The 14942-nt window shown below is 34.3% G+C and overlaps 1 protein-coding gene and 1 long non-coding RNA gene across 17 annotated transcripts; one reads left to right on the top strand and one right to left on the bottom strand.

Moving 5' to 3' along the window:
• Positions 1 to 40: 40 nt before the first annotated feature.
• On the bottom strand, positions 41 to 2396 carry LOC144004294 (calcium-binding protein 2-like). 2 transcript variants are annotated; one of them, XM_077501425.1, is made up of 8 exons: positions 2287 to 2396; positions 2155 to 2217; positions 1908 to 2043; positions 1090 to 1120; positions 756 to 899; positions 560 to 669; positions 330 to 477; positions 41 to 258 (listed from the first exon to the last, which is right to left on the bottom strand). In XM_077501425.1, the coding sequence occupies exons 2-8, from the start codon at positions 2214 to 2216 to the stop codon at positions 230 to 232; spliced, it is 660 nt and encodes a 219-aa protein (XP_077357551.1). In that variant the 5' UTR covers position 2217; positions 2287 to 2396; the 3' UTR covers positions 41 to 229. The 2 variants fall into 2 exon arrangements, with proteins under 2 accessions (XP_077357551.1, XP_077357550.1); XM_077501424.1 differs by having other exon boundaries at positions 1908 to 2049; positions 2287 to 2395.
• Positions 2397 to 2878: 482 nt separating this feature from the next.
• Positions 2879 to 9061, top strand: LOC144004295 (uncharacterized). 15 transcript variants are annotated; one of them, XR_013279283.1, is made up of 11 exons: positions 2879 to 4134; positions 4569 to 4597; positions 4724 to 4750; positions 5224 to 5351; positions 5411 to 5744; positions 6311 to 6417; positions 6591 to 6637; positions 6820 to 6885; positions 6966 to 7478; positions 7552 to 8232; positions 8316 to 9061. It is a non-coding gene; the product is annotated as an uncharacterized LOC144004295 (long non-coding RNA). The 15 variants fall into 15 exon arrangements; XR_013279291.1 differs by having other exon boundaries at positions 4569 to 4602; positions 4724 to 5351; XR_013279294.1 differs by lacking the exons at positions 4569 to 4597; positions 4724 to 4750.
• Positions 9062 to 14942: the final 5881 nt, after the last annotated feature.

Below are 14942 nucleotides of genomic sequence, written 5' to 3'. Positions count from 1 at the left end.
TTGTGTGTTCTTTTCCCCATAGTCAAAATAAAAATAAAAAAAAGTTTGGATTTCTTTATTAAAATAGCAAAACATACTAAACCTTCTTTAACTTTATTTACATGTTACATCAAATTGCATTCCATTCTTTCAATTAACAAGGAGGCACACAATATTGTGTATGTTGCACTATGAACAGTTGATCAATTATTATTGTTGCAGAAGTGGATTCTGTGCTGGCGTCCGGCCACTAGCGGATGGAGAGCATCATGACAAACTCTAAGGAGGAGCAGAGAAACAACTTCACGCAAGTGAAATACAAACAAAGTGTCAACTTGTTCTATTTTCACCTTCAAAGTCAATGTTTCCATCTGCGTTAATGTCTAACTCCTTCAGGATCTCCTCCAGCTCTCCTTTCTTCAGCTTCTCCCCCAGCAGGCTTTTGGCCGCCTCCTTCATCTCGTCCTGAGTGATCTTCCCATCTCCGTCCAGGTCAAACTTTGCAAGACAGCAACAAGATGGCGTAAGTGAAATGAAGCTATGTTTGTCTAATATACTGCGGTGTATAATAGAAGCCCACCTGTAAGAATGCTGACTGGATCTCTTTCAGTCCCAGCATGTCTGCGGTCTCGCCCATCATTCTGGGTCCCATTAGTTCAGTGAAGTCTTCAAAGTCCATGAGCCCGCCCACTAAAGAGGGAAGCGTTGGAACATTAGCAGTATAAATCACTACATGTCATCGTGCTAAAGTGTGGGAAGCACATTTGTGGCCTCACTCCTCATTTTAATCTGTTGCACAATTTCTAGCAGCTCCATCTCAGTGGGCATGTATCCCATGGTCCTCATGCATTCAGCCACGTCTTTGTAGTTCAGGTAGCCGTCCTGGTCGTAGTCGAACTCTTTGAAGGCTTCTTGCAGCTCTGTAAAAACAACGCGATAACCTTGAGAACGCTTCCAGGTGCGGATTAGCGCCACTAAAACTTTAATTGGTCTGTGATGTCGGGAACTTGCAAGTCAGAGCAGCCTGGGATAACCTTTTCACGCGATGTTCAGGTAGTAAACAGATTTCAAAAAAATAAATAAATAGTATATTTGATTTGTCAGACTTACCATCTAATTCACCTTGTGCTAATTTTCTCTCCTGTCGGAAGACAACACAATTTTACATGTCCAGCGTTTGGTCATATTTGACATACTATACATTCACATATACCCCTCAAAGCAACTTGAAATCACATTTCCCTAAAGCTAACCAAGTGTGGCGTTAAGCAGCAGCTAATGAGCGGCTAATGCTGCAGACAGCAAGCTTACACGGATCAGCCCGTGTGCTGCTTGACACCACCATGTCTGATATTTGTGCACAGGTGAAAATACTCACACATTACTTAAAAAAAATAAAATAAAAAAAAATAAAAGACTGGTAACAGTAATACAGATTTAAAGCTGTAGCTAAAGGAGGAGTTTGGATTTTTTTTTTTTTTTTTTTTTTAGCCCCTACAAAACATTTTTTGCAATTGTTGAAACAGCCTCATCATGAGCAGTACATGATAAATATAATCTGTGAAAACAAATCCGCCATCCCTGACAGCAATTTGATATAAGAAAAAAAAAAAAAACAGCCATGAATCAGAGAAAAAAAGACATACCTTGTGGAGTCTTATGGATCTTTTTTATATTAGTGTTCCTATAACACTAAATATTATCATGATTCTTTTCTCTTTTTCTTGTAATTAGTAAGAGCTAGCTTATGTTAGCGCAATTTTTATCCTATTAAGAAGCATTCCTGTAAGTTTGCTAATGTGAAGTGACAAAAATAATACAAAAAAATAGCTAATGAAAACAGGAAAAAAAATACCTAAACATTTTAATAATACATCAGCAGTCATACATGTATGTGCATGAATATAGAGTCAACGTTGTCTACTCACAGCGCCGAAAACACTGTTAAGCACAGAGTTGTAGACTTTGTTCATGCTCTCGTTGTTTTTCTTGGACTTTTTGGAGGACTTCTTTGGCGTCTCGGAGACCGAGCCTGATGGAGACGCCTGAGACGAGGACGCTCCACTTTTGCTGCGCCAAAACACAGCTCGGATGAGCTCTCGTGTTTTTGTCGTCATCTGAATATTGTCATTTCACAATCGGAAAACACGTGGTTTAGTCACAAATGAAACATACCCATCAGTTGCAGTGGAGTCTGCAGATGCAGTGGATGTAGTTCTCTCTCCTGCCTTGGACATGCTGAAGCAAAAGGGGAAAAAAAATTGTAATGTGTTACTTGTATCTTACACTTGTCTAAAATGTCCTTACCTTTATGTGTCCCCCCCAGTATAAGAAAAGGAAGCGGGACGGTGTCCAGCGTTGTTACTCTTTTCCTGCTCTTGATCTCTTGTGCTCATCTTCTCCTCTTGACCCGCTTCTATGGGAGAGGCTTACAGGTAATTACCACGCTGAACGTGCTGCCAAATAAAGCAAAACATGGGATAGCTGTGTGACTGGCTTGGCTTGGAGGATGCAACTTCACCCAACTGAAGTGTTTCTCATGTGGTGAATTACAATATAACCATAAACACAAATAAATCAGTCATACTTATTTGATTTTAAGTCTTAATTATAGTTATTGTTATAGTTATTGTTCTGTTCATTATTATTGTTATTATTATTACTTGGTATTTTTTTTAAATAAGGCATTATTTAGTGGAAAGTGACATGATGCATAGGAAGTTATTTTTAAGATAAATGTTTAGATGAAGGCATTTAAAAAACATACAGAAGGCTTTCTTAAAATAATGATTTAAGGAAACTTTTTTTATTTATTTTTTTAAACGTGATAGTAAGTGAAACTTCAATCATGTGTCTGACTTTGCGGGGGGGGGTATTTTAATCTGTAAAGCACTTTGTGTTGCATTTCTTGTGTGAAAAGCACTTTTTAAATAAAGTATTGATTGATCAGTAAAGGGTATATCAACTTAAGAATAAGAAGTTAAAGGAAGCTATAAGTTAGATCAGAATTTTTTTTTTAAATGAAAAATGCCTTACATGATGTGAGAAGTCTTAGAATGTGTTAAAAAAAAGTGACAAAATAAAAATCAGCCATAATTTGGGGTTTTAAGGCGTTACAAAACGTGGTCTTTAAGGACCTATGGCCATGGTCTTTTCTTTTCCCAATAAATAAATAAATAATTATTATTATTATTATATTTGATTATTTTATTTTTTTTACACAAACAAGGCACTCATGTATCATCAAATGACAAATTACTTGATAAAGATTTAGGATAAGCTTTCTAACAACATAATTGAACGTAGAAAAAAATATAAATTTATATTTGTTAGAGCACTTTCTATAACAAATCAAATCTTTCCAAGAAAGAAACTAAATGAGGGGCTTTACTATCCATAACCAATTGCAAAGATTTACAAAATAATAGAAAGCATTTTTTTCCAGTGGAGTAGACATGGTTTTGTTTTAAAATATCAGCATTTGCGAGTTAGGAAAAAAAAATCCCTAAAAGTAACAAAACATTCGAACCAAATTATAATTTATCTTCCTGATAGACACCAAACAAACTAGACTCTTATGTCAGGGGAAAATCAATATTTTTTTTTATTGTAACCAACTCCTTAAATTAGCCAGAAGGAATGTACAGCATTGCAATGAAAGAAAACATGGTTCAAGTTTTCTACATCTACATCACAATAAATAAATGAATAAATAAATAAATACCACCATGGCTATCCATTCTACTAGCCACAAGGCGGCGCCGAACCCTGCCGGAAGCTGATGAGGAGTGCAACGTGGCATAGCTCCCGTTTTGCTTGTTGGCGGGAAATGCTTGCCCATACCCGGAAGTGGCGTTGATCGCCGCCGACGTGGCGAAAATGGTTGCCGATCGACCACATGAGAGACAAGTTTGTGTGTTTGGTGTCCCCATCCTCGGTTCGATATGTGAACAAATCGTAAATGTGCTGTTTGCGCTTAAGTTGAGTTTCACAACTATGTGATTCACATTGAAACACAATTTCCGCGGTGAGCCAAAGCAGTCATGACATGTCAGTGGGTGGCACGAGTAGATTGGCAGTTCACAGACAGGTGTATACGAGGGGATTCATCAAGTGCAATCCTATCCGCAGGTGCGGCAAGATGGCGTCCGTCAGGTGAGCACACGAACAAATGTTTGTCGTATCGTTGCCGTTATTCACATCGACGTTTTGTTTGTTGCCGGATTTGCAAGTTTGAGGGATACAGCAGCGTTTGAGGTTTGAGTACGTCACTTCACAATTCACCCAGTTTGCTTTATTCAGCTCTTTGGGTTTATTTGTTTAGTTTTCCAGTTTGTTTTTCATGCTAGCTAGCTAGCTAGCGCTTGAGTTGTTTTTTGTTTTTTTGTTTTTGTTTTTAACGTTTCACTGTGCCTCAAATCTGAGGCATGGCATTTGTAATTGTACTTTTGTTTCATCTTACTTTTCATGTGTTGTGTATTTTATTTATTCACTTTGTTTTTTTATTTTGGAAATTTGTGAACGTGATATTTTGTCTATTGTACCGTTTCGTGTGTGATCGCACTCCTTTTGTCTTTGCTACATTATAGGGCCCAAACCTGCCATGAAAAACACGAGGGTAGTGTATGTACAAATGAAGTTGGCACAACTGACTATGCTTTCCCCATCTTTCTTTCTTTATACATGTGTTTTTTTGTCGGGTTTTTTTTTTTTTTTGATCTTGAGGTTTGCTTTTGTGTTGCAGAGGCAGCGATGGCTGAAACACACGAGGGTAATATGTACAAACACAAATGGAGTTGGCACAACTAATAACTTTGTATGCTTTCCCCATAAATTTAGGAACCAAGTGACACAACAAACATGACTTGACATGACGTTTGGATTGTTGGTGTCAAACTGTCTGAGGGGAGCACCTGAATTGTGACCAGGAGGGGGCATGCCTTTGTTGAATAAAGCTTTTGACGATGGTGATATGTTTTGTTAGAAAGCTCTGATTGCACTGAGTGCAGGTATGGAAAGTGTTGGGTGAACTGATGGTTGTTCCATGCTGGTGCAGTCAAGTGTTGTTTGCAAGATCTTGCTGGAGTTGTTTGGCTTGTCTGGATCCAGAGCAGCTTTTTGTTGGTTGTTTGGCAAGTTGAAAGCTGGGGTGCACAGTGTAGGGAGGGTTTGAGGCAGGAGTTCATCATATTGATAAACACACTATTTATTTATTTATTTTTGTCTCTTTCATGGTTGTCTCAGCACCAGGTCGTACAAGAGGACCTGGACCTTGTTTTTGACAAAATGACCAAGCAGAAAAAAACGGTGACCAAAGTGCAAGGAATCACGTTAATTTGTGTTATTAGTGTTTGAAGAGGGAGCCGACAAAGGTAAGAAACCGCGTCAACTTATGGTAAATAAGTGGCACTACGACAGGTTGTTGTTGCAGAGCTCAAATGGCACAAGGGAAAGGAGCAACTCCACACATCAAATGAAGAATCTAGCGGCACAAGGAGAATCTGCGGCATGGCTGAATGGTCAACAGGAGGTTTAACTATTTTTATGTAACGTTTAGTTGAGTGCCATTTTTTCCCCCTTTCAAGTTTTGGCACTCTTAAGTATGCTGTCAGGGTCATTTCAAAATGTTTGTTTTTGTTTGTTTTTTCCCCCCTCTTGTGATCCGTCTTGCATGGATGCCTGTGTTGCAGGGCAGAACGTTGGAGATGAAGTGACCAGCATCAAACTTTTTCCTTTTGCGATGATGATGATGGATGAGACACAAGGTGAGTAAACAAACTCAAAAAAAAATCATGGACACGTATGGTGGTCAGAAAATTTGAATGAGGTAAAAATTTCAATAATGAGTTTCAAAAAGTGAAGCTTGCATCTTAAATTTAGTTCACATGCAGTGAAATCTAAATCCTTTGTTTGAATTTTGATGGTTTGGCAGAAGGCCCCAAGAATAAAAATAAATCCAGTCTTTCACAAAATGAGTCCATTTCATGTGACAAACATAAGAATCTCAAACGCAGAAATGTCGGCCTTCTGGAGGTGTCTTCACGTCATCTGCCCTCAGCTCTTTGTTGAGCCTCCTTTTACGCTCCTGATGGCATCAAGGCCACATTGCCTGGAGATGATCAGCCTTTGGCCCAGTTCATGTGTTTTCGTAGCCCAAGATTTTTTGATATTGACCTTTACATGGTCTGCAGTTCAGGGTTTCTGTTACCTTGTCTTCCTCATCAATTTTCACTGGGTTTTCTTTTTGAAACATTACCTCAAAATTCAAATTTTCTGACCAGCCTGGGTATTGTAGCCCTAAAGTAACTGACTGCGCCCCACACCTCTCCAGCTTTCGCCTCCCTGTATTCACTGTTCATGTCCTGCAAGTTGGATGTGTGGAGAAGCACGAGGAGCCAGCGGATGACTGGAAGAATGAAACGCGTGTGCACACATAAAGTGAGTTGGACATAAGTATTCCTAAGATTTTTTTTTTTTCAGGAAGAAGACAGATGTCACAGACACGACATCTCGCATTGGCTCAGCGGGACAGTCAATACGATATTGTCCAATGTGTGCATTTATGGTGTGTGAAAATCCCCCAAAAAAATGCACTTGACTTGATCTTGCAGGAAGCCGAGTCGAACCACAGCAGTGTCAAGTCAACAGTGACCATCGTGTAAGTCATGTGCGTTAATTTTCTTGTTTTTCGGGGCAAAGAAGATGAGAAATAGTTGTTTGGCATGTGTGGGCGCACAGCAGCTTTTTTTTTAGTTGACATGCGCAGTGCAGGCTTTGAGTGAGGACTCCATCATATAGCGCAAACATAAATACATCCTGCGGTATTTGCTCTTGTTTTAGGCTGAAGTAAAGAGAGACCAACAAATGGACCGCAGCTCCAGATGAACGGCTTCGCCTTCCCTTTAGGCAAGTGTGCAATTATTGCACGTCAACATGGATGACAACACATTCACATGAGTCTTCTTTTTCCTATTATTTCCCTAAAGGTTTGACTCCCACTTCTTGACTGACTCACCAAACATGACCAACCCACAGGGCTCATAGACAAGGAACGAGATTGGTCGCACCATCGCTGGTCCCTTGTCAAGGTTTCTTCAGATGGAGTTTAGGTCCGAGGAGGATGCGAACCTTTGGCCAGCTGTGTGCTCAAGCCCTTTGAGATGGAATTTGTGAATAACGGGCTAGACAAATGCACTTGACTTCATCTTGCAGGAAGGAGGAGAAATACGTCGAGTTGAACCACAGCAGCGTCAAAAGTCAAGTGACAATCGAGTGTTTGTGTGCTTGATTTTTTTGGGGTAATAGATGAGTCTGACAAGTAGTTTGGGTGCTGAGCAGCTTTTTCGTTTGTTGACATGAGCATTGCAGGCTTTGTGAGGACTTCATCATCTAGCGCAACACAAATGCAACCTACAGTATTGGTTCCCGTTTCAGGCTGAACTGAAGAGAGACCAACAAATGGTCCGCTGCTCCAGATGAACGGCTTCGCCTACTTTGAGGCAAGTGTGCAATTATTGCACGTCAACATGGATGACAACATAGTCAGATGAGTCTGTTTTCTTTTTCCCACAGTGTTCCAAAACAAAAAAGGTGCTTGTGGATGCTACGCTAAAGAACATACAGGGAGAGTATCTTTTTGTTCTACTTGCTATGTTTGTCGTCACTGTCACCAACTCACTGGGTGTGCACCAACTCAGACTGCATGCTTGTCCTTTTTGGCCTGAGCTGTGCATCCAATCAAAAATGATGATGAAGCCTTTTTGTACATCTATGAAATGTTCTTCTTTTCAACAGGTTCATTATTCTGGATGAAACTGAAGCTTCCTTTTTACTTCTGTATGTTCCAGATGTGCTTTTCTGCTTGAATTAAAATTGTAATATTTCGAGTTGTCAGTTTGAGACATTGTGGAGGGAATAAATTACATGCATGATGCATTTAATATTCCAATTATAGGACTGTCTCAGAAAATATTGTGATAAAGTCCTTTATTTTCTGTAATTCAACTTTAAAAAAAAAATGTCATACATTGTAGATTCACTTGGAAACACTTGCCGGTGTTTCGAGTTAGACGATTCAAGTGATTAGTTGAATAGCCTACTTGTATCTTTTTCATGATATTCTAATTTGAGATAGGATATTTGAGTTTTGTTTCATCTGTAAACCATGTTTTTCAGGGTAGAAGAGAAGTCTGACAAGTTGTTCAAGTCGTTTGGCGTGTTTGGGGGCCGAGCAGCGTTTTCATTTGAGTTGAGGTGCGCAGTCCAGGCTTTGTGTGAGGACTCCATCGTTATTCAGCAACATGAATGAAGCCTTTTTTTTTTCCTTCCCGTTTCAGGCTGAAGAACAAGAAATGCACACAAACGTCTTGGAGCTGAAGATGAACGGCTTTATAGCGCCTGAGGCGAGTGTACAATTATTGCACGTCAACATGGATGACAACATGAGTCTATTTTCGTCTGATCACAAAGGTGCTTGTGGATGTTGCGCCCCTTGACGAGCAGAGCTACCAACCTGACAGGGAGAGTATGTCTTTTGTTTTACTTGCTGTGTGTGTCTCTCCACTCTGTCACAAACTCACTGGGTGTGCACTGACTGCATTTTTGTCCTGAGCAGTGTCCAATCAAAACGATAATGAAGCCTCTTTGTATATCTATGAAATGTTCTTCTTTTCAACAGTTTTTCTTATTCCGGATAAAACAGAAGCTTGCTTAACTTCTGTATATTTCAATTATTTTTTTTTTGCGCTTGCTAGAATTAAAAATGTAAGCTGAATGCAAGTTGTCCATTTGAGACATTGCATTGGCACAGGAGTACATGTATGATGTATTTAATGATTGCAAGTATGTACAGTTTCACTGAATTTTGCCAAACCTGCCGTGTAACAAAACAAAAACATTTGCAATGAAGCAATAAACATGTTTGCCATTTTTCAGAACAAACCCCTCCCCCCTAAAAAAAAAATAAAAGAATATTCAACTGCTTTACTTTCGGGGGGGGGGGTAAATGTACTGTAAATGAAAGTACACATCCTGATGATGTTGTAAAACGGAAGTTGTGAATAAAGTGAAGGGTTTTTGTTGTTGTCAGAGTTGTTCTTCCGTTCATGTAGTCATGCCGGTGATTGTTGGTCATCAAAGGACGGCAATCTGCTGATGGCGCTTCTGCTGTCAGTGTGCGCATCAGGTACCTGTGACTGCGTTCAAGTGACCCTCAACACCTCAAGCTGAGGTTTGCGCGCTCCCTTTCAATCTTGCCATGACCTGAAATCATTCAACGTTGTAGGCCAGGAGACCAATTATAACCAAAATAAAAAAAACGCCTTACTATATATGGTCGTTTTTTTAATAAAATAAAAAACGCCTTACTATACATGGTCTTTTTTTAATACAATAAAAAAGGCCTTACTATACATGGTGCTTTTTTTAATTAAAAAAAAAAACGCCTTACTATACATGGTCCTTTTTTTAATAAAATAAAAAACGCCTTACTTTACATGGTCATTTTTTTAATAAGATAAAAAACGCCTTACATACATCGTCGTTTTTTTAATGAAGTGAAAAACGCCTTACTATACATGGTCGTTTTTTTAATGAAATAAAAAATGCCTTACTATACATGGTCGTTTTTTTAATAAAATAAAAAACGCCTTACTATACATGGTCGTTTTTTTTTAATAAAATAAAAAACGCCTTACTATACATGGTCGTTTTTTTGACAAAATAAAAAACGCCTTACTATACATGGTCGTTTTTTTTTTTAATAAAATAAAAAACAACTTACTATACATGGTCGTTTTTTAAATAAAATAAAAAACGCCTTACTATACATGGTCGGTTTTTTTAATAAAATAAACGCCTTACTATACATGGTCGTTTTTTTTTAATACAATAAAAAATGCCTTATTATACATGGTCGTTTTTTTAATAAAATAAAAAACGCCTTACTATACATGGTCGTGTTTTTTTTTAATACAATAAAAAACACCTTACTATACATGGTCCTTTTTTTAATAAAGTGAAAAACGCCTTACTATACATGGTCGTTTTTTTTAATGAAATAAAAAATGCCTTACTATACATGGTCGTTTTTTTAATAAAATAAAAAACGACTTACTATACATGGTAGTTTTTTTTAATACCATAAAGAACGCCATACTATACATGGTCGTTTTTTTAATACATTAAAAAACGCCTTACTATACATGGTCCTTTTTTTAATAAAAAAAAAAAACAACGCCTTACTATACATGGTCCTTTTTTTTTGACAAAATAAAAAACGCCTTACTATACATGGTCGTTTTTTTTAATACCATAAAAAACGCCATACTATACATGGTCGTTTTTTTTATACATTAAAAAACGCCTTACTATACATGGTCGTTTTTTTAATGAAATAAAAAACGCCATACTATACATGGTCGTTTTTTTTTAATAAAATAAAAAACGCCTTACTATACATGGTCGTTTTTTTAATGAAATAAAAAACGCCATACTATACATGGTCGTTTTTTTTTAATAAAATAAAAAACGCCTTACTATACATGGTCGTTTTTTTGACAAAATAAAAAACGCCTTACTATACATGGTCGTTTTTTTAATAAAATAAAAAACGCCTGACTATACATCGTCGTTTTTTTAATGAAGTGAAAAACGCCTTACTATACATGGTCGTTTTTTTTTAATAAAATAAAAAACGCCTTACTATACATGGTCGTTTTTTTGACAAAATAAAAAACGCCTTACTATACATGGTCGGTTATTTTTTTTTAATACAATAAAAAACGCCTTACTATACATGGTCGTTTTTTTTAATCAAATAAAAAAACACCTTACTATACATGGTCGTTTTTTTAATAAAATAAAAACACGCGGTCATATTTTTAATAAAATAAAAAACGCCTTACTATACATGGTCGTTTTTTTAATAAAATAAAAAATGCCTTACTATACATGGTCGTTTTTTTAATACAATAAAAAACGCCTTACTATACATCGTCGTTTTTTTAATGAAGTGAAAAACGCCTTACTATACATGGTCATTTTTTTTTTTAATAAAATAAAAAACGCCTTACTATACATGGTCGTTTTTTTGACAAAATAAAAAACGCCTTACTATACATGGTCGTTTTTTTAATAAAATAAAAAACGCCTTACTATACATGGTCGTTTTTTTTTTAATACAATAAAAAACGCCTTATTATACATGGTCGTTTTTTTAATAAAATAAAAAATGCCTTACGATACATGGTCCTTTTTTTTGACAAAATAAAAAACGCCTTACTATACATGGTCGTTTTTTTTAATACCATAAAAAAACGGCATACTATACATGGTCGTTTTTTTAATACATTAAAAAACGCCTTACTATACATGGTCCTTTTTTTAATGAAGTGAAAAATGCCTTACTATACATGGTCGTTTTTTTAATACAATAAAAAACGCCTTACTATACATCGTCGTTTTTTTAATGAAGTGAAAAACGCCTTACTATACATGGTCATTTTTTTTTTTAATAAAATAAAAAACGCCTTACTATACATGGTCGTTTTTTTGACAAAATAAAAAACGCCTTACTATACATGGTCGTTTTTTTAATAAAATAAAAAACGCCTTACTATACATGGTCGTTTTTTTTTTAATACAATAAAAAACGCCTTATTATACATGGTCGTTTTTTTAATAAAATAAAAAATGCCTTACGATACATGGTCCTTTTTTTTGACAAAATAAAAAACGCCTTACTATACATGGTCGTTTTTTTTAATACCATAAAAAAACGGCATACTATACATGGTCGTTTTTTTAATACATTAAAAAACGCCTTACTATACATGGTCCTTTTTTTAATGAAGTGAAAAACGCCTTACTATACATGGTTGTTTTTTTAATGAAATAAAAAACGCCTTACTATACATGGTCGTTTTTTTTTAATAAAATAAAAAACGCCTTACTATACATGGTCGTTTTTTTTGACAAAATAAAAAACGCCTTACTATACATGGTCGTTTTTTTAATAAAATAAAAAACGCCTTACTATACATTGTCGTTTTTTTAATGAAGTGAAAAACGCCTTACTATACATGGTCGTTTTTTTGATAAAATAAAAAACACCTTACTATACATGGTCGTTTTTTTAATAAAATAAAAACACGCGGTCATTTTTTTAATAAAATAAAAAACGCCTTACTATACATGTTCGTTTTTTTAATACAATAAAAAACGCCTTACTATACATCGTCGTTTTTTTAATGAAGTGAAAAACGCCTTACTATACATGGTCGTTTTTTAAATAAAATAAAAAACGCCTTACTATACATGGTCGTTTTTTTAATACAATAAAAAACGCCTTATTATACATGGTCGTTTTTTTAATACAATAAAAAACGCCTTACTATACATGGTCGTTTTTTTAAATAAAATAAAAAACGCCTAACTATACATGGTCTATTTTTTGACAAAATAAAAAACGCCTTACTATACATGGTCCTTTTTTTAATAATAAAAAAAAAACACCTTACTATACATGGTCCTTTTTTTAATAATAAAAAAAAAAACACCTTACTATACATGGTCCTTTTTTTTTGACAAAATAAAAAACGCCTTACTATACATGGTCGTTTTTTTAATACCATAAAAAACACCTTACTATACATGGTCGTTTTTTTAATAAAATAAAAACGCCTTACTATACATGGTCGTTTTTTTTTATAAAATAAAAAACGCCTTACTACACATGGTCGTTTTTTTTTACAAAATAAAAAACGCCTTACTATACATGGTCGTTTTTTTTTACAAAATAAAAAATGCCTTACTATACATGGTCTTTTTTTTAATACAATAAAAAAGGCCTTACTATACATCGTCGTTTTTTTAATAAAATAAAAACGCCTTACTATACATGGTCGTTTTTTTAATAAAATAAAAAACGCCTTACTTTACATCGTCGTTTTTTTAATAAAATAAAAACGCCTTACTATACATGGTCGTTTTTTTTAATAAAATAAAAAACGCCTTACTATACATGGTCGTTTTTTTTTTTAATAAAATAAAAAACGCCTTACTATACATGGTCGTTTTTTTAATGCAATAAAAAACGCCTTACTATACATCGTCGTTTTTTTAATAAAATAAAAACGCCTTACTATACATGGTCGTTTTTTTTAATAAAATAAAAAACGCCTTACTATACATGGTCGTTTTTTTTTTTAATAAAATAAAAAACGCCTTACTATACATGGTCGTTTTTTTTAATACAATAAAAAACGCCATACTATACATGGTCGTTTTTTTAATACAATAAAAAACGCCTTACTATACATGGTCGTTTTTTTAATAAAATAAAAACGCCTTACTATACATGGTCGTTTTTTTTAATAAAATAAAAAACGCCATACTATACATGGTCGTTTTTTTAATACAATAAAATACGCCATACTATACATGGTCCTTTTTTTAATAAAATAAAAAACGCCTTACTATACATGGTCTTTTTTTAATACAATAAAAAAGGCCTTACTATACATGGTGCTTTTTTTAATTAAAAAAAAAACAAAACGCCTTACTATACATGGTCCTTTTTTTAATAAAATAAAAAACGCCTTACTTTACATGGTCATTTTTTTAATAAGATAAAAAACGCCTTACATACATCGTCGTTTTTTTAATGAAGTGAAAAACGCCTTACTATACATGGTCGTTTTTTTAATGAAATAAAAAATGCCTTACTATACATGGTCGTTTTTTTAATAAAATAAAAAACGCCTTACTATACATGGTCGTTTTTTTTTAATAAAATAAAAAACGCCTTACTATACATGGTCGTTTTTTTGACAAAATAAAAAACGCCTTACTATACATGGTCGTTTTTTTTTTTAAATAAAATAAAAAACAACTTACTATGCATGGTCGTTTTTTAAATAAAATAAAAAACGCCTTACTATACATGGTCGGTTTTTTTAATAAAATAAAAAACGCCTTACTATACATGGTCGTTTTTTTTTAATACAATAAAAAACGCCTTATTATACATGGTCGTTTTTTTAATAAAATAAAAAACGCCTTACTATACATGGTCGTGTTTTTTTTTTAATAAAGTGAAAAACGCCTTACTATACATGGTCGTTTTTTTTTTTTAATAAAATAAAAAACGCCTTACTATACATGGTCGTTTTTTTAATGCAATAAAAAACGCCTTACTATACATCGTCGTTTTTTTAATAAAATAAAAACGCCTTACTATACGTGGTCGTTTTTTTTAATAAAATAAAAAACGCCTTACTATACATGGTCGTTTTTTTTTTAATAAAATAAAAAACGCCTTACTATACATGGTTTTTTTTTTTTAATACAATAAAAAACGCCATACTATACATGGTCGTTTTTTTAATACAATAAAAAACGCCTTACTATACATGGTCGTTTTTTTAATAAAATAAAAACGCCTTACTATACATGGTCGTTTTTTTTTATAAAATAAAAAACGCCATACTATACATGGTCGTTTTTTTAATACAATAAAATACGCCATACTATACATGGTCCTTTTTTTAATAAAATAAAAAACGCCTTACTATACATGGTCTTTTTTTAATACAATAAAAAAGGCCTTACTATACATGGTGCTTTTTTTAATTAAAAAAAAAACAAAACGCCTTACTATACATGGTCCTTTTTTTAATAAAATAAAAAACGCCTTACTTTACATGGTCATTTTTTTAATAAGATAAAAAACGCCTTACATACATCGTCGTTTTTTTAATGAAGTGAAAAACGCCTTACTATACATGGTCGTTTTTTTAATGAAATAAAAAATGCCTTACTATACATGGTCGTTTTTTTAATAAAATAAAAAACGCCTTACTATACATGGTCGTTTTTTTTTAATAAAATAAAAAACGCCTTACTATACATGGTCGTTTTTTTTTAATAAAATAAAAAACGCCTTACTATACATGGTCGTTTTT

This window comes from Festucalex cinctus, chromosome 16 (assembly GCF_051991245.1).
Source record: "Festucalex cinctus isolate MCC-2025b chromosome 16, RoL_Fcin_1.0, whole genome shotgun sequence".
Classification (NCBI taxonomy): domain Eukaryota; kingdom Metazoa; phylum Chordata; class Actinopteri; order Syngnathiformes; family Syngnathidae; genus Festucalex; species Festucalex cinctus.
Note: the sequence above shows the minus strand (reverse complement) of the source record. Positions and strands in the feature narration are given on the sequence as shown.